Here is a 24,116-nt window from a genome sequence, read left to right as displayed (position 1 = left end):
AAAATGTGAAAGTGAAAAATGTAAAGGAGGGCTATAAATAGTTAGCAAGCAGCATTATGGATCACTGGCCTTGTAGTGTCCCTATGGACCTCAGCAGTTTTCTTTGTCTTAATTCCCTTTAAAAAGAATAAAAAATTCTCCATGCTCCCTCCACCAGGGAGTGGATGAAGGTCTGAGTTGTCTAAAGATATCACACTCAAACATACACACAGAACAGAAACATCACAGTTTACATTTTGTATACTTAATGTTTCTTCTTGTCAAAGTTAACTCCAAAACACATGATGCAGACACTTTACATTAAGTTTGAAGTACAGCTAAAGCGGTAAGTCGGCTGTGCTCATATATTAACAACCAGTTCTAACTAATTGCAGATGTATCAGTATGTGCATATATATCTGCCAATTAAATAAGTAGAAATTGCATTTGAAAAATACCAAAGATCTATTTAGACAATTTTCAGCTGTTAAATGTCCCGGTCAGACCACATTTTTGTCACATTCTTTAATAACAAAATTTAAGGCATTCATATGATACAGGGTTCCTGCAAATTTTTTTAGAAGTTATTCAACTCACAAGTGAGGCCTTAATTGGCATTAAAATATCAATCCTCACTCTTTGCTCTCGATGGCAAAGAAGTTATAACGGCCTCCTGGCTAAAGCTGCAGCCACCCAGCATAAATCAGTGGTGAAAAATGTCTTTAATATGGAAAAAATCACAGCAAGGTTACAGCTGAAAATGGGCATGTTTAAATGAACAATGGTCGCAGTAAATATGGGCAATACTATTATTACTGTTTTGGCATACATATTTGTGTATTTCTCATGCTACTTTCACTGGACTGTAAACGGTTTAAGTTTGCGGTGTATGTTGAATGATATAGGTTCGTTTTGGGAAGTAATATCACCATTGAGAATGTACTTATCAGGGTTGGATATGGACATGAAAAGACAAAAAGTATTAAAAGTATTTGAGCTTTTTTGTCTATATCTTCTCTTCTGATGTGTTCTACGTGTGTTGAATAAATAAAATGTTATATATAATATAATATAAAGTTAAAGTCACTCAGAACAACAACGTTTAAATTTAGTTTCCAGCTGGGATGCCAAGTGCAGAGGATTCACTGTCTGTCAGTTTGCTGACACTGCACCCTAAATGACATGAGTAAGTGCAAAATTCAATGTAAGGCAGCTATTTAATCAAAATTTTTCTGGCACGGCTAAAACTAGAACAAGCTGCTGCATATGTGGCTCAGTGTACTTCATGCAAAAGACTTCTGGTGGAAATCAAAACAGTGATATATGCAAGGCAAAGTATATTTATTTATATAGTGCATTTAATACCCAAAGGCAACCAAAGTGTTTAAGAGGTTAGTCAAGTCAAAAGTTATTGTAGCCCCATCACAAAGCACGCCGCAATTAGCATTAGAGGGCTTTACAGTATATATATGTACAACATGCAGAGTTAAACTAAATAACGCCAAGAATACTCTCCAACAAATGCCAGGTACATAGTTTTTTTCACGAGATGAAAGTAATGTTTTATGTTACAATAAACATTTGGGCAAAACTCTAACCCCCCATAATAGATGTTGCTCGAGGTGGGTTTTTTTTTTCTTCAATTTTGGTTATTCTAAAATAGGTAAATTTAATTCAGAGTAGTATTAAAAAACTCTTAAATCTAACTTGCCTTAAGCAGAAACGCTGTCATAAATTTTTGCGTATTTTCTCTGCTTACATTACAAGATCCTAAAAATAACCATATTGTTATCAGACTCTCAAACACTGATATCTGCACTGGCCTCAAGAATCCAGTTTTTGTCAGGCTATAGTTGGAAGAGCCTGAAAAGCCACAGTGAGTTTGATCAGAAACATACAGACCTAGCTATTAATCCAGCCATGTCCTGCCTGTTGAATAATGAATCCTGTTTGATGTCAGTGTTGTTGTTTGGGTCCTCTGTCAGACTGTTGGAGATTCTGTAATACTCTCATGTGGAGTTGCGCCCTGATTAACTTTATGCTTTTGTAGCTAGATTTGAGGAACGGAGAAGTCTAAATGATTTGACTCTGTAGTGTGTTTGGCTGCCTCTGCAAAGGCTATTTTCAAAGGTTGCTCCCTTTATCTTTGTGTTTTCTTTCTCTTAGATTGAGAGACAATAAAGTTTCCTCTCTTCATTTTCTATTCCATCAAGTCTTGGACGATCTTGCTCAAAGACCTCAAAGACTGGCTCACATGCTGAGGTGTAATTGGTCCTCTCCCACTCTCTGTCTCTCTCTCGGCTCGTTGTCCAACGAACACGAGTGCTCGCACATTTGGGCTAATGATTTTGAATAGTGATTAAAATGAATTGGAGAGTGCGCTGCTTCTGTAGTATCCGGACCCCTCCATCATTAGTGGTCCTCTTCCTCTCTCTTCTTTTTTTTCCTCTTTCCGTATCATCAGTGTTCGTCAAGCAGGGGTTTCAGACGAGGCCTGGGGTGGGCTTTCATGAGCACAGACTCAAAGATTTCTCCACTTCTTGTAATCATGGACACCACTCTTCTAGCACTTTCACTGTCGTCTTCTGGCTCCTCAAAGGTGCCTTTGATTCCCTCACATCCTACACCCAGGCCGGATAGTGTCACATTATATTTTTCCTCTCTCCTTTTTTAACTTACCCCCCAAAAACCCCTCTCTCCACCTCCTTTCTTGCCCGTCTCTGAGCTCATCAGTCTGTGTTCATATTTATTGTCCTCGGATTGAGAGCTGATTTAGCACTCTTCTCTTCGGGGCCGCTTAATTCCAGGACCCTTCCCCTTCACTTCACCATTCATCCCCCTCCCCCCTCCCTCACAGTTTGCCTTGATCCACCTTTTTATAATCGGCTCCCTCTCTTTGTTTTTCCTCTTCTTCTGTTTTAAATGAATAATGCAGAAGGGAGGAAATGGGGATTAAAGAGGAGCTAAAGCCAGTGCCAACTTCTGTGCACAGCTCCACACCGTCTCTCAAAGGACCGAGAACACATCAGGGCTAACAAGCTTCTTTTTTCCCCTTTCCTGCCATTTTTCCCAGTTCTGCATATGTCCCACTTTGTCCTACTCCATCCCTGCTGTCCCCTTCTTACTTTTTCCTTCTCCCACTCAGTTTTGCCCCAGTTGATAGACGATGTGCTCTTTCATACAACTTGTTGTCCACCGTGGCCAACTTGTGTGTACTTTTTGGAGCACTTTTTAGTGAGGAAGAGAAAGTAAAGGAAATAATGTAGAAGAACAGTTCTCTGGCAGAATAGGTTAATAAACAAGCTACAGACAATAAAATATTGTTTTAAAAAGCTTTTTTTTCTTGGTCAGGAGTTCCCACACATTCATGTAATTGTGGCGGCCTGCCATGAGTAAAACATCTGCCACCACATATTGATTTTCTAATTTTGGAGCTGAAACATTTGTTAGTAGCACTACTGAAATATATATACCATTTGATTATTCATTCGCTACACTCTCAGAACATAGAGCATACTTAAGGCACAGACAGAGCAGCACAATGTCATGTGCAGTGAAGGTAAAACTTAACTGTTTATTGTGCTGATCTCATCAACACATCAATTATCCACCTTGCAACTCAAACTGCTGCTGAGGGAAAAAAAGAGTTCATTAAGTGTTTTACCCGTGCTGCGTTCAGGAACCCACCAAAACATCAGAATTTATGGAGGAGGCACAGCGTGATGGTGCCTGTCTCTCTTGAAATCTTGAGTTAACAATCAGGAGTGTAATGATCCCCTTATAAAAAAAAACTAAAAATGTTTTTAAACCAGTGGTGTGCTTGGCACAGTCTGTTTTTCAGAAACTGACTCTGTAGAAATCCTGGGTGGCACATAGGTGGCACCATCATAGCCGGACTGCGACAAGCAGCGACAGTCACCTATTGGTCAATCAAGAAAGCCCCAAGATAGATTAGATTGTAAGAGATTTAAAGGTCCAGTGTGTAGGATTTAGTGGCATCTAGCGGTGATGTTACAGAACTGAACCTTCTCCCATGTGCCAAGCGTATAGGAGAAGTACCTTGGCCTATGGGAAAATGCGATTGACACTATCTAGAGGCGGTATTTGGTTTGTCTCTTGTGGGCTGCTGTAGATCAACATGAGGGACTTTGTGGAAAAGGACCTGCGCTGTGTAAAGATATAAACAGCTCATTCTAATGTAGAATAGAAAACACTACTATTCTTTGTTACGGGTGATTCTAAACTAGTGAAAACATAGCCATGAACATTACTATTTCTACCAGTAGTGTTTAAAATTGCTCTGTAGATCAAGAGAAGTATATGGAAAAGAAGGGGATTTTTCCATTGTCTTAAAAGGGCTGATTTTATTCATGAAGTTTAGTTTACTGGTCACGAGGAGCCTGTGAAAACGGTTGTGTAATGTCTACCATGGTTCTAGATGGAGCTGTCCAAAATTTGAAAAAAAATAACCCTGATGATGTCATCAGATGAGTCCCACAACGTTAAGAAAGTGTAATACATAAATCGCTGAAGTGCCCCTTTTAATTACGGCTGGAATTTTGGATTGGCGCCAAGGTTTTATGGCCTTCAGGGGAACTGGAGCTTTAAGTGACTCTTGACTTAAAGTCTATTTCTTGTTGAGCTGAGGGTATATAGTTCTGCACAGTACAGTGGGGGATGGAGCGCATGTCACAGGAAAATAACGTTAAAAAAAGAAATCACAGATTTGAGATGAGTATGATAGAAGAGGGTGAGAGACAGAGATGTGTAAGTGATTAAGAAAGAAAAGCAAGTGCGAGAACAAAGAAGACTGTTTACAGAAAATTGCTGAATAGTCTTGTTAATACCCTTTTCTTCCCCCCTCTTGTTCCGCCTCTCTCTGTTCCTCCCTTCCCTGCTCTATCATTTAATTACCGACGTGTGATTGGGCCTGCTGTGAGAATGTCGGACTGGAGTCTCACGTTAGATGGAACACAGTCAGAAAACAGTGTTTGTTTACACTCAGTGGTTGGTGGTCTGGATGTGGAGTTTTTTTTCACTACTCAACAGAAAAACAACCATCAGTTTGTCAGAGAGATAAATGGCATTCATGCTAGCTCACTTGCTCCAATGTACTGTAGAGCTCGCCAGTTTTTCTCCGCAGTGAAATGATTATTCACACCTCTCAGCCGTGATGGAAATGGTTGTGGAGAGTTAAATAATATAATAGCTTGACAGTTGATCCGATTGTGACTTCAAAGCTGTGAGGTAACACCAATGGCACCAAGTTTAGATGATAAAATCAAAATATATGTAATTTTAAGTCCTCGTCAATTTATAGTACGGTTATATTGCATGTCCTCATGTTTAGCCTGTATCGATTCTGCTTACGCTCTAAACATGGATCTATATCTGCAGCTGCCTCAGACCAAAGCTCTGAACTAGTCCCTGGCATGCATCTATGAATAGTTAGGGGATTTAGCTTTTAGCTGCTGCTGCCCCACCGCTGCCAAAATCCTAGCCAGCCCACCACTATTTCTCGTCCATCATGTCAGAAAGGCTGGTACCTTGAGTTTCCACTGCTGTTTGTGCCCAACAAATGTTTTGGAAGTCAAGAGAGCAGGACCTTTTTATGGATCAGAGATGATGAAAGAAACAGTGAAAAGCGTGGTGGGGTTTCTAAAGACAGACATTTAGTAGCTTTAAGGTCCAAATGATGAAAGTTTAAATCAATCTGCGTGTTTGATTTGTTTCGGTCACAAGGACAAAAGCTGTTTTTGCGCATTACTTGAACTGTGTGTGAATGGGAGCCCCAAGAGTGTGACCTTGACTCATTTGATTGAGCTAGCGTCGTTAATTGTGCTGTTTCCTGGTTTCCTGGTGTGCATTAATCTAACATGGCAGTCTTAATTGATCTTGTTAACGTGGGAATGTGGGAGGCGAAAGAACGTCAAGCAGCTCAGATGCCCCCTGGTTATTTTGACACGTAGACAGTCAGAAACACAAGAGGGTTAGGGAGAGGAGTAAGGGTGCCAGCCCCAATCTAACAAAACACAAGGCTGAAGTGCAAAGAATCACTACAAGAGGCAGGAAGGCCACCTGGGTGGGTGACTTGTAAAGTCCCCTGTGACACCGAAAACAAAATGCCAAGACATGCAGCTAGTCGCCCTCCATCTAATAGGCCCTTTTTTCACCCTAGATAAATGTCTCCATGCACATTCAGGACATTTTCCAGATTGTCCTAATAGGACCTGAAGCCAAATTAAAAAACATACATTGGGGTTTGGTGTACATTTTTATTTCTGAGGCTGCTGCTCTCTGTTTTTATTCATGTGAAGGGATTAGCATAATTCTTGTACAAGAGCTGACTGGAGGAAAAATGCAAAAACTTTATTTTTTCAAGTTTTTTATTTGATAACGATGATACACATTTGATCATCATCACTGGCATTACAACAACTGTTTCAAACAACCTACTCAATCCTTACAATTTAATAACATTACTACAGACCTCCGCAATCGACCGTTACGGTTTATAATGATCCTGTCACAACTGTGCACAGTATGTGGGTCAGTGTATTGTAATGATGCTGTTTGTTTTTGCTCGTCAGTCTTGTAAACATACTAATTCAAAACATCTGATAGATGAAGTTTTACTTTGCGATCACAGGTTTTCCCTGTAGAATAAGTGATTGAATCAAATTGTAATCAACATCCTGCATAGATCTGCATGTTAATGAGGAAAACTGATTATTTTCCCTCCTGAAGACATTAAGGATTTTCAACACATAAGTCAACTTGTTTAGTGTGGGAACAACAAGTAGTGTGTTCTATGATTTTTATGGGAAACATGATTTATTTTGCTCTTACCACTTTGCCTATCTTTTAAGATTGTTTTATTACTGCACAGTCAAAAAAAGGAAGCTTGGTTTGGACACTGGATGGGACACTAGTTAATCAAAATCAATATGGTGTCAATGGTGCATTTACAAATCCTAACCAGTGTTAGGTCTTTACAGAAGTTACGTCAAAAAATTGTTTTTCCTCAGTGGGTTTCAATAAAAAGTTATTTAAAAAAAAAGAACCAAAATATTCAGGATTGGATATTTAACAATGTTTTTCTACTTTGCTTTTTTGCCTTCAGCAGTGGCTGCTTTTAAATCCTTATTATTTGTAAACCTTTTTTTTGCATTTGAATTGATTTATCCGGTTTGAAACAAGCGTTTAATGTAAATTTCAGAAAACAATATTCCCAATATAGTCAATGAAATCCCAGGAGAAATGGTGTTGTGCAAACAGTTATTTTCATGAGCTTCAAAGCTCACATGAAGGCCAGCGAACCCCCGGAAAGAAAACCTGAACTAATCTAAAATAAACAACTACAGCATTTGCAAAATACTTGCATGCTCACACTCACACATACACATGCTCTCTTACATGCACATATTAAAGAACCCCCCAACACACAAACCTGCACTTACAATGCCGTGCGTATATACGTATACATATTGCAGATGTCCAATTAGCATTATTAACCTTTAGTAAAAAGGACTGACAACATCAGCAGAGAGACGGCTCCGCTGCGCCATTCTCCTCACTCCATTGTACCAGGGGATTTTTAATTGGCCTGGGAGGTTTGAGGCGACAGAGACGAGAGACAGTTAGAAATACACAAATGACAGACTGACAGATCAGCAGACAGACGGCCTTCACTCTAGTGGAAAAACATGCAAATGTCCCACTGTGAAGTGTTTTGTGTCCCTTTTAGCTTTGTGGAACTTTAATGTGTGTGTTTGTCCATTTGTGTTTGCATGCATGTACAGTATTCATGTAAATTTTGCAAAGAGACAACAGATCATCATAAAACCCTAAACTAGAATCTGGATGGGTAGCAAGCCATATATAGTATTATTCTTTTTTTTCCTCCTTTACTGACGACTGAATATGCAAAGTCTGGCCTTTTTTTTTTTTTTTTTTTTTTTTTTAAATCTACCCCTGTCGATAGCTTCTGCTCCTTAATGCTTTTGCCTAGTGTGTGTATGCAGATACATGTGTACCCCAGCATGTACACACTCTTTAACATCACAGTGTGTGTTCACCCATTTCTTTATCCTGTGTATTGAATACATGCAAACACCTAATTTCACATACACGTTAACTTGTGAATGTCACATAATTGCTTTAAAGCATGCACTGTATCATATGTAAATTATAAATAAATTGGTGTGAATTGTTAGGCTGTGTAACATGTAAATACACATTATGTGCATTATAGTATGCATGGGAAGTGATCCCAGGGCAGCTGTCAAAATCAGAGTTCCTCTCACATGCATGAGTTAGGTGGAGACTGGAATCATAAGCTAATTGCATGTGTGAATATAATTTTTGCATCATACTCTTCAAGATTTGTCTAAATTATTCAATCAGGTAGCATTTCGTATTATGGCACTGTCTGATTTAAGTGAGGTGATAAGCCAAGCAACTGGTGGTAGAGTATCTTATGCAATTAGTTTGCTTCTAGGCTACAAGCCAGAACATGCAATTAAACAGCACTGTGGCAAACACTCATACCCAACACACTCACCTCTGTATGACCTATATTTTCTCAGAAAATGAAGAAGAACTGCGTAAATTCCGGTATAATCAGTAATTCCCATGAAAGGTTCCTTGGAGGAATGCCAAGGAAATATAGAGTGGCATTATCTGTTCTTTGTTCAGATTAATATCGCTGCCCGCTGTAGCTCTGCCATACTGCAACTTGAGAGGAACCCAGACAAAGAGTGTCAAATCCACAGGCATGACGTGGGATCCAGTTCTGCTGAAACTGGATACTGGCTGCAACCAGCGCTCAAGAGTTTAGTGCTGAACAACAGAGAACAGTCGTCCAGTTGACTGAGGTTATTATTTTCTGTTGCGAAATGCTGTTGTAGAATTTACTGGTATTTTTAAAGGAAATAACTGCTCAGTGTTTCATCTGTTGTTCAGTGTTGGGTTGACTAACCAGAAGTTGTATTTCGTGTGTTTGATTCTCAGAGGTGTAAAGGATCAAGCTCCTAACACCATGGATATGGACACGCAGCCACAAGGACAGCAAGCAGCCGTGCCAGTCTTTCAACCCCAGGTAGACTCCACACACACAGACACACACATGACCACGAGCCAAACCGCTAACTTGGGTTGTAAAGTAGGATCACATGTAAAATCAGATGATGAAAATTGTCAGCTGGCAGATATTTTGTTGCACCTTTTATACACTGGGAGCTTCTTTTTAATCTCTGGTTGTTTTAGGCCATCGTGAGCAATGCTGCAATGAAAAATCTTGACAAAACAAGATATTTTAAGACATCATCTTGGGTTTGGGAAACGCTGATGGAAATATTTTACCATCCACGTACACTTAGACTGATTAATCGAGAAAATAATCAACAGAATATTTATACTGATCAACATATTTTGCCATCCTTTTTATAGATCAAACTACGTATTGATTCATTGAGAAAATAAACGGATTAATTGACAATAAACATTTCCAAGGAATGTAGCATCATAAAATATTTATCTATATGATGTACTCATGTTGCTAAAGGTGTCTATTTCAGTAAATCATTTGTTACAGCGATGTCAAATTTCTCATATAGTGGGCATTTTTTGTTACATTCAATCAGGATTGTGGCACTACAAAGTGTTTCCCTGTATATTTATTGACATGAGGGGAAGTATTTAATATTTTGTGAAGATATTTTCCCTTCATCCATTCATTGCAAGCACAGTATCCCACCTTCTTTTTTATTTCAGACTGTAAATATTCTGCATTACCCTTTTTTTCTGCGCGTCAATCCTGCCGTGCCTTTCAGAGCACGCTGTAGCCTGTGTGTGAGACAGACAGCAGTGGATGAATGTTGAGTTGTTTCTATTGATCAGAGCTCTGAAGGCTGGCAGAGCCTGGCCTCCCTGCATGCCTCTCTTGGTTCGATACAACTCAGGTTTGCTCCGTGCAGATCTGGTCATTGTTGGATTTTAATACCGCCCTCCAACATCAGGTCCATTGATTTCTTTCCAGAAGGATGTTTTTGCCTCCATAACTATTGAATAGACTTTTAACAAAGAGGATCATCCATATGCCCCAGAGTAAATGTGGATTTTTTTTAGAGGAAGAAACAACACTAAAAATAGGCCTGTACTCTCAATTGTTGTTTTTCTTGCGTATGCAAGGGCACTGCAACATTAACACAGGAATTGCCAAGGGGGTTAATTTATTCTAAGATTTGTAATTGCAAAATTAAGGATAATTGGGTTGCACACAGAAGAAAGTCAGATAAAAGCTCTAATGATTTATTTCACTTAGGAAACCACCCCCCCCACACACACGCATACACACACAGACACTAGATCTTCCACTGATCTCCCAACAGTTGATTGTGTGTTATTGTTCAGGCTTAATGATTTCTCTCTGTGTGTTTTTCCACTCTATTTCTAGCAGTTTACATCAGTGTTAATTCTGTGCTTGGGTTATTTGGTGGTATAGTGAACTTTCTATGTTGCGTCATGTTTTTTCACTCTTATAGAAGATGTCTGAACTGATTTCACATTTAGTGAGAGATGGGGAGAAAGAGTCAGAGTATGTAGATGGCTGTCTAAGCACCATCCAGATGGGTGTCTTTCAACAAGTCCTGTATCTGTTTCACACTTTCCCAAGGTTCAGTCTGCTCGGCAGCACGGGGGAAAAAAAACCCACCAGCCTCCTCCTGAAGAAATCTGAATTGTATATGTGATGAAGGATATTCTGTATCGCTTGCAATATCATTTCTCTTGGTCCCGGAGGTATGATGCATATGCATTAGGTAAACGAGATGAGCTGGTAAGATGTGCATTTTTAATGGCGCATTTGCTCTTTGAGTGAGTGGGAGGGTTGGTGAGGAGGCCCCCTCAGATCAGATTTTGATCGTCACTGCAGAGTTTGACAGACACAGATCTGTCTGTAAGCGCTGAGACAAGGCGGTGCGGTTGTGGAGCAGATTGAGAGGAGAAGAACGATAGGCACCTTTGGGGTGAATCCTGCCGGTTGGCTGAGGATGAATATTGCATGGTGCTGCGCTCAAGGGGGCAGGTGACTGGTGGCCTCCCTGCCTGCCAGTTGCTGTCTCTGTCTCTCATTGTGTCCCTTCCTGTCCCTCTTGGAGACTACATCCACAGTAATCTGACTCATTCTTTAAACACTGTTTACATGTGGAAGATTATGTCTACACTAAAATTTTGAGGTTGTTTTTGTGGAGCTTCCTCTCCATACTAAAATGTATGAACCAAAAGAAACAAACCAAATGACAATATCTCCTACTCATCCTGTTTTGGTCAGTAAACAACAAAACTGTGCATCACAGCCAACATCTGGTTAGCCCTGAGAAAGACACGGTTATTAGTTTGGTGTCAGCTGATTAAACCTCTGTTCTGGGTTTTAATAAAGCTAAACTTGCAATCCATTTGTTCTCATGTATACAGTTTTTTATTTTTTTTTCATCCAACATCTCATCAAGCAGAAAAAGTTGTTTTATTTTGTCATAATTGCTAACTGTTAATGAGGTTAACACTATTTTCTAGGGTACTGCACTGAATGTTGGTCACTACTTTATGACTTCAAACATCATATGAAAAAATAAATATAAATACTAGGGATGCACAGACTAAGGTTTTTGGCTGATATAGATACAGATATAGATATACTGATACATTTTATTTTATATTGCAGGTAAAACAACTAAGTCTAAGTCTAATTTCTCCTTCAAACAACTGCTTTTATTCTTGCCAACAACCAAATTTTCGCAAGATTACATTTGAACACAACATGAGAACATTATAATGTAACTTTGCCTAATACTCATTTTTAGGGATGCGTGATAATATCAGCACATTATCATTATCAGCAGATATCAGCTTTAAAATGAAATATCTGCATCGGCCCAAAATAAACATTTCTGCCGATATGACACTTAAACAGTGCAGATCAAAGTTGCCCTGGTTTTGGCTATTGTTAGGATTAGCAATAGCCAAATATCCAAGACAGTAAAAGTGGGATGAATTTTACAGTTTTGTATAAAATTGCTGTGTTTTAGTGTCTCAAGGCTGCCGATAGTCTAGAGCCCTGCTTTTTAGCCTGTACAAAATTACAAGAAGTGACACAGCAGAAAAAGGTCAGCCACTGCCATCAGTGATGCCACCTTATTTACTGACAGGCCAACAGCAGTCTACAAGGCGTATGTTGGCTGACAAATTGGCCAATAAACTGGTGCATCCCTGATAAATATAGGTAATAACAACGCATGTATTGTGTGATCAGCTGTTAAGATTTAGAATGAATTTAGGTTGGATTAAGCTACCAGGTTTAAGGCACAGACCGTGAGTCCGCATCACTCCAGGCTTGTGTCTGACCTGGGACCCTTCTTGCTTTTCTTTCCTCATTTCCTCTTATTTTTATTCCATGTACTTTGTATTTTTTCTCATCCACACTGAAGCGACACAGCCACAGCCTCACTCTAGAGATTATGTTTTTAAATGCTTAGTTTTCGGTTGTGTAAAATTCTTGTATAGTGTACTAAAATTGAGAGATGTGTTTTTTTTAATTAAGCCTGCTTGGTGTGGACGCACCCTGAGTTTGTCTCTGTCTCTGTTACTGCATCCCTTGCTGTCTCTGTCCATGGGAGACCGCACCTCTCTGCCGCCGCTGGCCTTCTGTGGCAGCCGTTGGCACTGCTGGGCTGTCACATCACACCCTCGCCCCTCTGCTGCTTGTCTTTCCCCCCTCTCCCTCTCTCTCTCACTCTCCCTCTCTCTCCCTCTTCCACCCTCCATGTGTCTTGTCAGTTGTGTTTGGCAGTGGTGTCATTATTGGGCAGCCCGTATCACACTTCTTTCGATGAGCTGTCTGTCTGCTCTCCCTCTGTCTCTCGCTCTCCTCCTTCTCTCTCTTTTTCAATCCCCCTGCTAGTGAGTTGCCTATGGCGCTTGTGTGTCACCTTTATACCCAAGACACGCTGTCCCTCACAGACGTTACCCATAATGCCTTGCACGGCTGCCACTTATCTCCATCCCCTGCAGCTTGTCCCCATCACCAACCAAAATGATGTGAGTGAGAAGAGTAAGCAGACCACAGAAATGTAAGTCAAGACAAACATGAAGACAGTCTGTAAATTGAAAGTCAGAATTAAAGAGATGGCAGTAATCAAGGGGCCTATCAGTTTCTTTGTTTCAGCCTTTATTTATAACAAAGCCTGGACTCAGCGATCATTTCTGACATCTGACTTCTGACCCTGAGTATAGTCATTTACCAATTTTTAAATGACGAAGTTTGTGATGGACAAATGCAAAACAGTGATTAATGTATTTCAGATCAATATGAAGCTTTGTGCTGAAGCACTCTGAATATTTTTTCTCCTTAGGAAGAATCAAATATGTACCCCCAGTAGCATTTGCTTTACCCATTCAAATGAACAAGAAGCACAACACTTGTTCTTCTGAAAGCTCCAGTAGGTAAGCCTTCATGCTTGGGCTCTATCATTGTATTTGACAAACACACAAACAATCAAGTTTGGATCCTGACAAGCAGCAGTCTGTATAACCCACTCCTCCCAGTTTTGTTCAGACACTGACCCCTGTGTCATTCAGGGTCACTCCTCTGTGACTTCCCCTTATGTGTGTGAGTGTGTCTGCTTGGCAGGGCCTTGTGTTTCAGCTGGGAGCTCCTGATTGTGTGACACCCGTGTGCGGCAGATGAGACGGCCTGTCACTCAGCTTTGGCCTGGCTGCCCTTTGAAGGCCAGGCCAGGGGGCGAAGAGGTGCCGCAAATGGCCTGTGAAGTTTACATACACTGCCCACTGCTAAACAGATTAGCTCTAATGAAGTGTCTAATGCCGGGGCCGCTGGCTGACATAATCCTGCCTGGCAGCCCGGCCCCTTGGCTGCCAAAAAAGCCGCCCTCCCTCCAGCCCTCTCTTCCGCCCTCGCACGGCCTCTGCTGCCACCCAGGGCGACTCCACACAGGGAGGTGCCCACTGTTAATCATGCCGGACAGTGTGCGATCTGACATGCAAATGTAGGTCATTGCATATGTAAATGTGTGATTAGGGGGCTGGCATGCCAGGACACATTAGCAAGACTGTGCTCTCAGCAGGCGGTTGTCACAGCGCTTTAGAGGCTCATGCTAACATTTGTCAAGCTACCACGCAGCGAATGAAAGCAATGCCCTCTTGTCCTCTCTGCCCCCCCCCCACTCCCTCCCTCTCCCTCCCTCCCTCTCTCTCTGAATTTATACACCTCGAACTGTCCATCCTTGCACAAATGCTTCTGTCACCCTTATGACAAGTCATTGCACAATATGGTCAGACCGTCAATGTGACGCACCTTTTTGATCTTTGTTTCGGTTTGCCTATTTCCTGTCTTCTACACAAGTTTATTTCATATGTGAAGTCCACACTGGAACAATATGCTACTGTTGTTAAAACATTCAGTAGTAGCTATCAGCAAAGCATTTTTTTGTTGAGTTGCTGTGATGTTGAACAATGGGCTGTGGAGCAGTGTGTCATGCTCTCTGTCACAGTGACTCTCAGACAGCTCGGCATGATGGTGGTGTCATGCTGAAAAATGCACACACTTCGACGGTGTTAAGTGTTAATTGGACAGGCCATCTAATTGGCTCGCGCCTCTTCCTTTGGCTGTCAACTTTCAACTCTAAAAAACAATGAAATGCTTAAATTGGTTGCCGCCAGCCCACCATTACAACCGTGATACCTTTATGAACAATCCTTTTTGGAGTTGTGCTTCTTTCACCGTTGATGTGTGTATCCTTTGTATTTTTTAATAAAGCTATAGGTTAATCTGTGCTAGACATTATTCAGTCTTGGGTTGATTTTGTCAGCATGCAGACAATTACACAAGTGATAAAAGCACTCCACTTGATTGTTGTCAACAGTAAACATTTTGGCTTACATTATAAGACAAATTCTTATTGTTGACCACTAAAACTGACAAAATTAGAAGATTTCTTTGACTGTCAAATAAACAAAAAGATTAAAAAAATTGCATGTTCCAACAGCTCAAATGGCAGCATTTGCTGCTTAATATAATTGTAAATTGAATATTTGTGGGTTAGTGACTATTGACTGGATAAAACAACCAATCTGAAGATGTAACTATTTGCTCTTTAAAGTTGAGATGGGCAAACTTTTTTTTTTTTTTTTTACACTTTACAGACTAAAATTTAGGGGTGTGAGAAAAAAGCATGTTACTGCAATATTTTTGTGTGGCAATGTTGTATCAATACACAGACACCAAGAATGTTTTTTTTTTGTATAAATCTTAAATATTAAAAATAAAAAATAAAGTTTGGGTGGCCAACTAGATGAATATAATCAATAGCTTTTCTTAGTCCACTGCATACAATTTGCAAAAACAGTTACAGAACGGAGATGAACAGACCGAAAAACTTTATCTTAAAAGATAAAACCGATTTTAAAAGTAGCTCTTGAAAAAGATGATAAATTACAATAAATGTTATTGCAATACTCAGCATATCGTCAAATGTTTATAATCACAATAATATTGTATTGTATTAAGTATCATGATAATGTTGCATTATGGGCCCTTTGATGTTGAAGAAGTCAGTTATGAAAAAACAGTTTGTTGCAGCCCTATTAACCACACACTAAACTTATTTTCTTTTACAGTATTTTTGTTAGGTTTAATTGTTCGTTTTTCATTAAATCTTATCCTTTGTAATAACTGGACGGCTAAGGGAATCCTAAAAAGCCTCTTTGATGGTAACTCTGTCAAACAGAGTTCTTGTGTGTTTTAGTGCTTGGAAGATTAATTTTTGACCTTCTCCCTCTCTTTGTCTTTCTTTCGTCCGGCCCAAGTCGCTTGCCCCTGAGCTGCTCTCACGGCCACACTAGCAGAAGTGCTGGTGACATGTGGCATTCTGATATCTGTCACCTTCTGTTTCCTCCCGCCGACGCCTTGTACAAGTTTACCAAAACGCTGGAAAGGTCATGCAGCCTGCTCTGTGTTTTTTTCACACATTATATCCAAGGGGCTCATTCTGGTTTATTTTTGAGTGTTTTTCTTTTTTTTTTAATTGTGGAAGGTGATTGTTTCAGCCTTCACAGCCAATCGTGTAACGAGGAGAGGATTCCTGTGGTGTGTGGCCCAGTGCCAAAACTGTCACTGATATGACTTGGCAGACAAAGGAAGGAGGAGGACTTTGGATTCCTTTGAATTTAAAAACCAAGTTAGGTGGAATGATGAGGTGCCTGCAATTATGTAATAGGATATGTTATTTTACTCTTGCAGGGAAAAGATTTTAGATCACAGTTCACCATAGATCACATTTACTTCAGGGAGGTCAGAATGCTGGTTTAGCCACAAAATAGCACCCAGGAAGCCAAGGGAGGTTCACTTGCCTGCTTAGAAAGTATGAGGTGTAATTAAAGGGTTTACATTAATCCACATCTGCAATTATGATAAAAGATTGCTAACTGTAGTAATACATTAAACAAGGATTTCCCTCCATCTATGGGCTTTATTCAGAATATCTGGTGCTGCTTGAAAGTGTGTGCGTATCCCTTCACACATCAGCTTAATGCCAGTCAAATCATCAGCAGCCTAGAGCAGCCTCTCAGCAAAACAAACTACAGAAGCTGGGGCCTCACCATAGTTTCACCCGCATTCTGCAGCCCTCATCCTTTCCTCTTTCAGTAATGTGGAGCTAGTTGCACTTCAATGAGAAATACATCTGCACAATGTTTGTAATTCATTTTTTTTCCCCCTTTGCAATATTCATGTGTGCATATGCTTTGTGAACAAGCACATGTGTGTGTGTGTGTGCGCGCAGTTGTTAATAGAATTGTTTTTCATGTTTCAGAAACCATTACAACCAGACATGGGCCATAACTCACTGGCAAACTTCCAGATTGAGAAGAAGATTGGACGTGGACAATTTAGTGAGGTGTACAGGGCGAGGTACCTGTTAGACAACACATCAGTGGCCCTGAAGAAAGTCCAGGTATGACGCAGTAATACTTCATCGACAAAGTGATTCATCTCACCTTCCTGTACAACATTCAGCTGTAGTCGAAAGTCATCATACCATTACACCTCTTCTTTTTATGCAACTTCGTGAACTCATGAAAGCTTGGTGAATTAAACACAAATAGCATGCCACTGTGCTAAAAAAATGCAAGAAAAGAGTAACCACGTTCTTATATGTTCATTAGTATGTGTAAATTAAACTACTGCTTAACACTATTGACCACACTGAGAAACCATTACCACTAAAATATGCATTTTACATTCAGTATACACACACACACACACACACACACACACACACACACACACAAACAAACACACAAACACACCACCACCAGGAGGATATGCTGCTCTGGCTGAGCATGTATACACACACACACACACACACACACACACACATGCACACACACTTCACACACACACCCCACAGAGGGATATGTGTGTGTTAGTCAGATGTGAAACACCTGTAGTCACTCCAACGTCACCCTTTAGATAACAGCAACCATGTTTTTTGTTCAGTGTTTTTTTCCTATTTTCTCTCCATCTCTCCATCTTTACATTTCTTGAATATGTCATAACACCCCTCTCTGTCCTCTCTCTCTCTCTTTCTCTCTCTCTCTCGCTGTCTCTCTCTCCCCTTTTGATCTCTTGATAGATATTCGACTTGATGGATGCCAAAGCTCGGCAAGATTGCATCAAAGAGATAGATCTCCTTAAGGTAAAGAACCAGAGAGGAGGGAGACGGCGTCATGTGCAGCGCTCTGTTCTCTTAAGGTGCCTCAGCTGAGACCTTCCTCCACAGGAAAACAATTGATCTGCACCAGACGGCTAGGATTTGTGTGTGTTGATGTGTGGGCACATGCATTTGTGTGCACGTAGCTCCTTGCATGGCTATGAATGCAGAGGGGTGTTTGCACACACAAGTGAGAATCTTTATGAGTATGTGTGTGTGACCGTACAGTACATGTGTATTACTGTCTCCACATGTCTTTAAGCTTGAGTGTGTGTGTGCAGGGGTGCACCAGTGTAACATCCCTCCAGGCTCACATTGACTCTTTTTTTAAATGCCAAAACTATTGTTTTTTATCTTTTTGTAATGTTTAGAGCCGGGCAACAGTGCATCAGCATAGAAATTTAGCAGTCTCCCTCATGTGCCTCTTGATGTTTTACCTCCTCCCTTTTCTGATCATGCTTTCCTTTTTTTTTCTCCAACGAAGTGGTTTCAATTATCAAACTACCTTAAACATGTGTCAGCTCAGTTTCTCTCAAATACTAATGAACAAACTAATGACAGCTTCAATATCTCCCCCTGTCTGCAAGATCCTAGATGTGTGTCAATGTTGTGTGTGTTTGTGGTGTGATCGTGTGCATTCATGCATTCCTGGTAGCGTTTCCTTCCGTATATGAAGCCTTTCTGCGCATGCATGTGCACTACAGGCAGTTTGTGCACATACACATTAGGGAAAGAAAACAAAACCAATTAGTTTGTACCACTCAAACACATCAGTGAAGCTCCTGGGGCTCTTTGGGCCAATCAAAGACAACAATACTCTGATGCAGGCGAGACCCCGTAGAGAGCTGTAATCTGAGTCGCAGATCATTGACTTGACGGCATGAGACAGCAGAGTTTGCCTGGATCTGTATCTCTGACCTCCTAAGAGGGGTCAGGGCAGGGTTAAATGTCGCACTCTGCCAGGTGACTATGTTTCTCATTTCCCAAATTTACTTTAGTTTTCTGTCATTACATGGATCTTTTTTCTTCTCTCCCTTTTGTCCCCATCTCCTCTGTCTATACCTTGTTCACCCATTTCATGCCATCCATCCCTTCTCCTCTCCCTCTCCTTGCTCGTTTTCCCCCCTCAGAGCTTTTTGTTCCCTTCTTTTCATCCTGTAAGCTGATTGCAAGTGAACATGGAAGTTATGCCCGGCCCTACACTGCCCAGCCAGCCTGATAATAAAGGGCTGAGTGTGAGAGAGAGACAGTCCTTCTGCCTTATCCCCCACTAGACAGGCCAACAGGAGACACAGCCAAATCAGAATAATGAGAGGCACACTGGCATGGACCGACTGGAATGACACACATACTGGCGCGTGATCACACCCACATACATGCGCGCACACACACACACACACACACACACACACACACACACACACACACGCACACACACGCACGCACGCACGCACGCACACACACGCAGTTATGGCCTTTCAACAGTCTGCCTATTTGTTTGTTTGTCTGTCTGTGTTTATGTCTGCCCATTCATCTGTATTTCCCCGTTCTGGCATGATGATCTCAACTTGAGAATCTCACTTCTCGCTCAGTCCTTTTGTCTAAATCCTCGCTGATAGGAATGTTGGTTGCAGAAATAGCCTGCTCCCTGCCAATCTGCTAGTTTCCCCCATTCTTGAAATCCCACAGCTGTGAATTCCTCTCGCTTGTGGGTTACTACCATGCCTGGATTATATTCTGAAGACTAATGATCTGCCCTAATCAGCAGTGAAAAGCTGTAATGATGTCTGTGTGTTTGCGTCTCTGTGTTTCTGTAAAAATGTTTGGTGTGTGTGCGTGCATGTCTGGGTTCTGCATCTGATTAGATTATAGCAGAGGTTTACAGACAAGACAGAGAACTGGCAGCAACCAGCTTCATTCAACCTGATACACACACTATAAATTCACTTTAATCTTTAGGTCTCTATGAACAGTGCATTTATTTGCAAGTTTAGTCCATGTTTAGTTTCTCCCCTAAAGGACAAACAACCCAAAATAGAGTATCTACTAATTTTCTTGCTCAGTGAATTGAAAAATATCAATATGTCCTGCAACACAAGGCATTAATTTCTGCTGGTGATGGACATGAAAAGCTGCCTTTTTTTAATTTCTCTCAGATGGAATACACTAGAATGTTTTATTAATGTACTTTTTAATATTGTTGTTCATATTCCTACCAGCTGCTTTCCTATGAGCATATAATTCCATTTATAAATACACTGTAACCTAATTAACATGATTAATTTTGTACCATCAGATTGCATTAGTCAGTATCTTGTTCTTCTTTGAAACACATCACCAGCTCACCAAATATATCGCATAGAGTCTTGCATGATTAAGTAATTACACACGCTGGTGGGTCTCAGCGAGCATGTGTAATTACATAATCATGCAAGACTCTATGAGATATTTCCCAATGAATGGCTGTTGTATTGCATCCATCATTTACATAAACATCTGCATGCGAACATATCTCTTTATTTCTCCGCATCCTCCGCCTAAGGTTCAAGTTGTGGAAGAAAAGTGGGTTGGGGCGGGCTTGTCATCACTCCCTGGCTGTGCTACAGTGTGGAGCCGTGCAGAACTGCCACTCTGAGCCAAAAATACATCTGGCAAGAGAGGACAAGGGAAGGAAGAAGGAAAGATGGAGATGCGAGGAAAGGGAAAGAGAGAACAAGTCAGAGAGGGGATGGATGCAGAGACGGAGTGGAGAGTGTAGTGTTGCGTAGTGTACTGTACTGTGCTCTCCTTTCCCCTCTTCTCGGCATCATCCGGAGCATGAACATTTCTTTAATCACAGCAGAGAAAGCAGAGCGGAGGCGAGTGGAGGACACGTGTCACACTGCTCCGTCTGCTCGCATCACAACAACCCCCCCCCCCTTTTTTTTCGACATTGCCACGCCACACAGCTCCATGTCTCCAGCTCTCCACATATCACCAATCCTTATCCCCCTTTCTCTAACTCTGTTCACCGTATCCCTCTGCTGCTCTTTTTTCCCTTCCTCACCTTTGTTCTCTTTCCCCACCCCTTCACCCTGCTCTGTCTCCATCATTCTTTTGCTTGTCTGTGTCACTGTGTCATTTGTTTCTTTCCCTTCATTGCGCCTCCCTCCCTCCCTCTCTCTCTCCCTCCCCCTTTCCTCTTCTTGCTCTGGATGGATAGAGACTTTTTGTTTACTACAGGGAGTGCTGTTCCTGCCTTATTGACCAACCAACAGGAAGGAATCTCAGCCAGAGATGAGCCTGGGATGCTTGTTTTTCTGACTGCCAGCCATGTCAGCCTGTCAGTGTTTGTGTGTGTGTGTGTGTGTGTGTGTGTGTGTGTGTGTGTGTGTATTTCACACATGGGTTGTTGTCATCACAGACAGAGGGGCTGTTGTGACATGTCACCCAGCTTTGTCACACTGGAGGACAAAACTGTCTCATTAGGTCCACACTTACCAAATATGGGTTCAATTGTTTTGTTTTAATTGGTGGTGAAAGTACAGTGAATTGCACAACTTATGACATACACCTCTGTTATTTATCAGCTGATAGCGTTGTTTTCATATCAATCGTGCAACAAGTTTGCAAGAAGAAGCTGCTGTCTGTAGCTTCTAAAATGAATGATTTTCACTCTTGGATCAGGTACTGTCTGAGCCGTGGAACTGTCACCAATGTGTTCTCTTAGCCTTTTATTTTTCTCTCTCTGACATGTTTGTTTTTTTCTTCCCACAGCAATTGAACCACCCCAATGTGATAAAGTACCATGCGTCTTTTATTGAGGACAATGAGCTGAACATAGTCCTGGAGCTAGCGGATGCAGGGGACCTCTCCCGTATGATCAAGGTAAGGAACTCTCCACAACAGCAGACCCACCAGCTAACACACTCTTGCCCAGACTGCTGGAAGTGTAGTTGATTTGTCTGTGTGGTCATGAAATACTGAAAATAACACTCAACCATAGGAACCTTAAAAAAGTATTTCACCACTGGAAATATTGTCTTTTCATGAAACTTGGCTGTCTTTGCAGTAGAAAGACGCAAATAGTTTTGAAATTGGTGCCACACAAAAGAAAAAACAGAGGAAAAGGGCGGTGGCATTCAGTTTTCTCAAGAGGTAGAAAAACCTAAAACTACCAAAATACACAGCACTACACTGGACCAATAAATGCTCCTGCTGGTGGTTGACGTAATACGAAGTTGAACGTTTGACACATTTGTGGCTGGCTGCTAACATTTGAGGTGAGAAATAGGCAATACACAGTAACAGAATATTGATATTAATGCAAACGTGTTGTCCGGCATAGTTTTGCAGGGAAGGGAGCACAGAGATCTAGGCACTGGTTAGATAGAGGGAAGTAAATCACAGTTCATATACACATACTATCCACACTGTTATGATACAAAGCTGGTTGAAAATCATTGAAGACTAGCTTTAAGGACACAGACTCAACCATCTTGGTTTATTATATTCCTTTTCCACCAAACAAGTGTAGGTTTTTTTAAATGCAGGAAAACCTTCTAAGGGTAGCCGATAGACGGCTCTCCCATTGTTAGTAGACGTGCCGTGCACATGGCCCTGCAGCAGACAAGCATGACTTTCTGTTGTTTTTTTGTTACTTGTGTGTCATGTTGAAGACATGGATGATAAATGGTCTGTTAAACAGGTCAGTAAAAAGAAGAAAGCAGTACTGGGGGCAGTGAAAATGTTTTAGTGGTTACTTCTTTTTTCATATCTCTTTCGTATACAGTCTCTCTCTCATACTTGGTGCAGACAAAATTTTGAATGATGTTTGAATGCTATGGGGACAGACACAAAGGGTATTTTATGGCGGCATGTCATTACATTGCATTAGCAAAGGTACTCAAATTAGCAAGTCCATCTGGGTGTTGTATTTCACAGCTGATCGAAGCTGATCAGAGTTGGAGCCGATCACTTTCCATGTAGACTGCAGAATCATCTGTCCAGGGAGTGAATAAGAAAGCCAGATGTTAGCAGGTGTTTTTTTTGTGCAGTGGGAAAGGGGCTTTAGATAAATCAAAAATCCAGTGTCTTCCAGTCATTTGATAGTGGGGAATTCTGGTTTATCTAAAGTCTGACAAAATAATCAGTCCAACCAGACCAACACCATATCGTAGCTTTAGTGTCAAAAGGAATACTAGTATGAAAGCAACACACTGCTGACGTGGCCTGAAGGAATGGTGGCAGGAGGTCTGTGGTCTGTGGTTGTTACGGGATTTTGACTACCTGGACACTGAGTCAATCTGAATCATTCATTCCATACTGAAACCAAAAACCATCTAATATCAGGCCTCCTGCAACCCCCTTTAATCCCAGCTGTCTGTATAGACTGAGAAAGGGAAGTTGTAAAGAATCAAGCAATGATTAATGGTCATAAAGTTGCAGCTTGTGTTGAATGTAGGGGGTATGTGAACAAATACTGAACATATCTGGCTTCAATCTTACGTTCTCCCTCATATCTTTTAAAATCTTGAGGTGAGAGACTGGCCACATAAGCTGTCATTAGTGGTAATATTTGAGTGAAGGACTTGGGGAAACTTGAGGTTTTAATTGTTTCTTTTCCTAATGTATATTGTTATTTTTGCCTCAATGCTGTCCAGATGTCATTCAAACAAAGTCTGCCCAGCTTTTTATCTCCCTTAGAAAAGAGATGTTATAATTTTATAACCAGTAAAATCAACAGAGTCCAAATAAAAGTGAATGTATAGTAGAATTAATATGAGGCTTTGAGCCCATGGATGTGTTAAGTTGACCATGTCTTAGACCTAGATCAACAAGGTTTTTTTTGTGGGGAGGGGGGTGTTTTCGTTGAAATTGGAGCAGAAGGAACAGGGCTGTTCAAAAGTGGAAGTGATTACATCCCAGGCTCACCCTGTTATTCGTCTTTGAGTTAGACCAAACCCCCAGTTATTATAAAAACCTGCCAGGATAGCAAATTAGTGGTGTGCATGTAAAAAGCCTGGTCTTCTCCCATGCATAAATGATGCCGCAGCGTTGTATCGGCACAGCTCGACAAGCTGTTTGGAGTCATACTCAGCAGCTCCACATCCGCACAGTTCAACACAGCAAATTAGGAGAGGCGAGGATTAGCGGTACAAGAGAGTGAACATGGCAGGCTCAGCATAGACACTTACACCGGTGATATATATCCAGTACACTCACACACTGAATACATACATATGGTGTACTGTGTAAGCAAATAATGTGCACACAACCATCGCTCAATGTTCACAGATGCACTTTACAAAGACGCATCCTGGCATCCTGAAGAGGTAAGATAACAAATTGCTGAGCATCACTGCTATCTTA

General features: G+C 41.1%; 1 protein-coding gene across 1 annotated transcript in view; it reads left to right on the top strand.

Moving 5' to 3' along the window:
• nek7 (NIMA-related kinase 7) overlaps nt 1-24,116 on the top strand; it is a 69,222-nt gene that overhangs the window by 15,316 nt on the left and 29,790 nt on the right. The window contains exons 2-5 of the mRNA XM_042515112.1: nt 8,992-9,079; nt 16,866-17,006; nt 17,688-17,750; nt 21,522-21,632. Coding sequence (XP_042371046.1) covers nt 9,020-9,079; nt 16,866-17,006; nt 17,688-17,750; nt 21,522-21,632 — 375 coding nt within the window. The 5' untranslated portion in view covers nt 8,992-9,019. The remainder of the gene's footprint in view (nt 1-8,991; nt 9,080-16,865; nt 17,007-17,687; nt 17,751-21,521; nt 21,633-24,116) is intronic.

This window comes from Plectropomus leopardus, chromosome 3 (assembly GCF_008729295.1).
Source record: "Plectropomus leopardus isolate mb chromosome 3, YSFRI_Pleo_2.0, whole genome shotgun sequence".
NCBI lineage: Eukaryota > Metazoa > Chordata > Actinopteri > Perciformes > Serranidae > Plectropomus > Plectropomus leopardus.
This window is presented reverse-complemented; position numbering and strand designations above follow the sequence as displayed.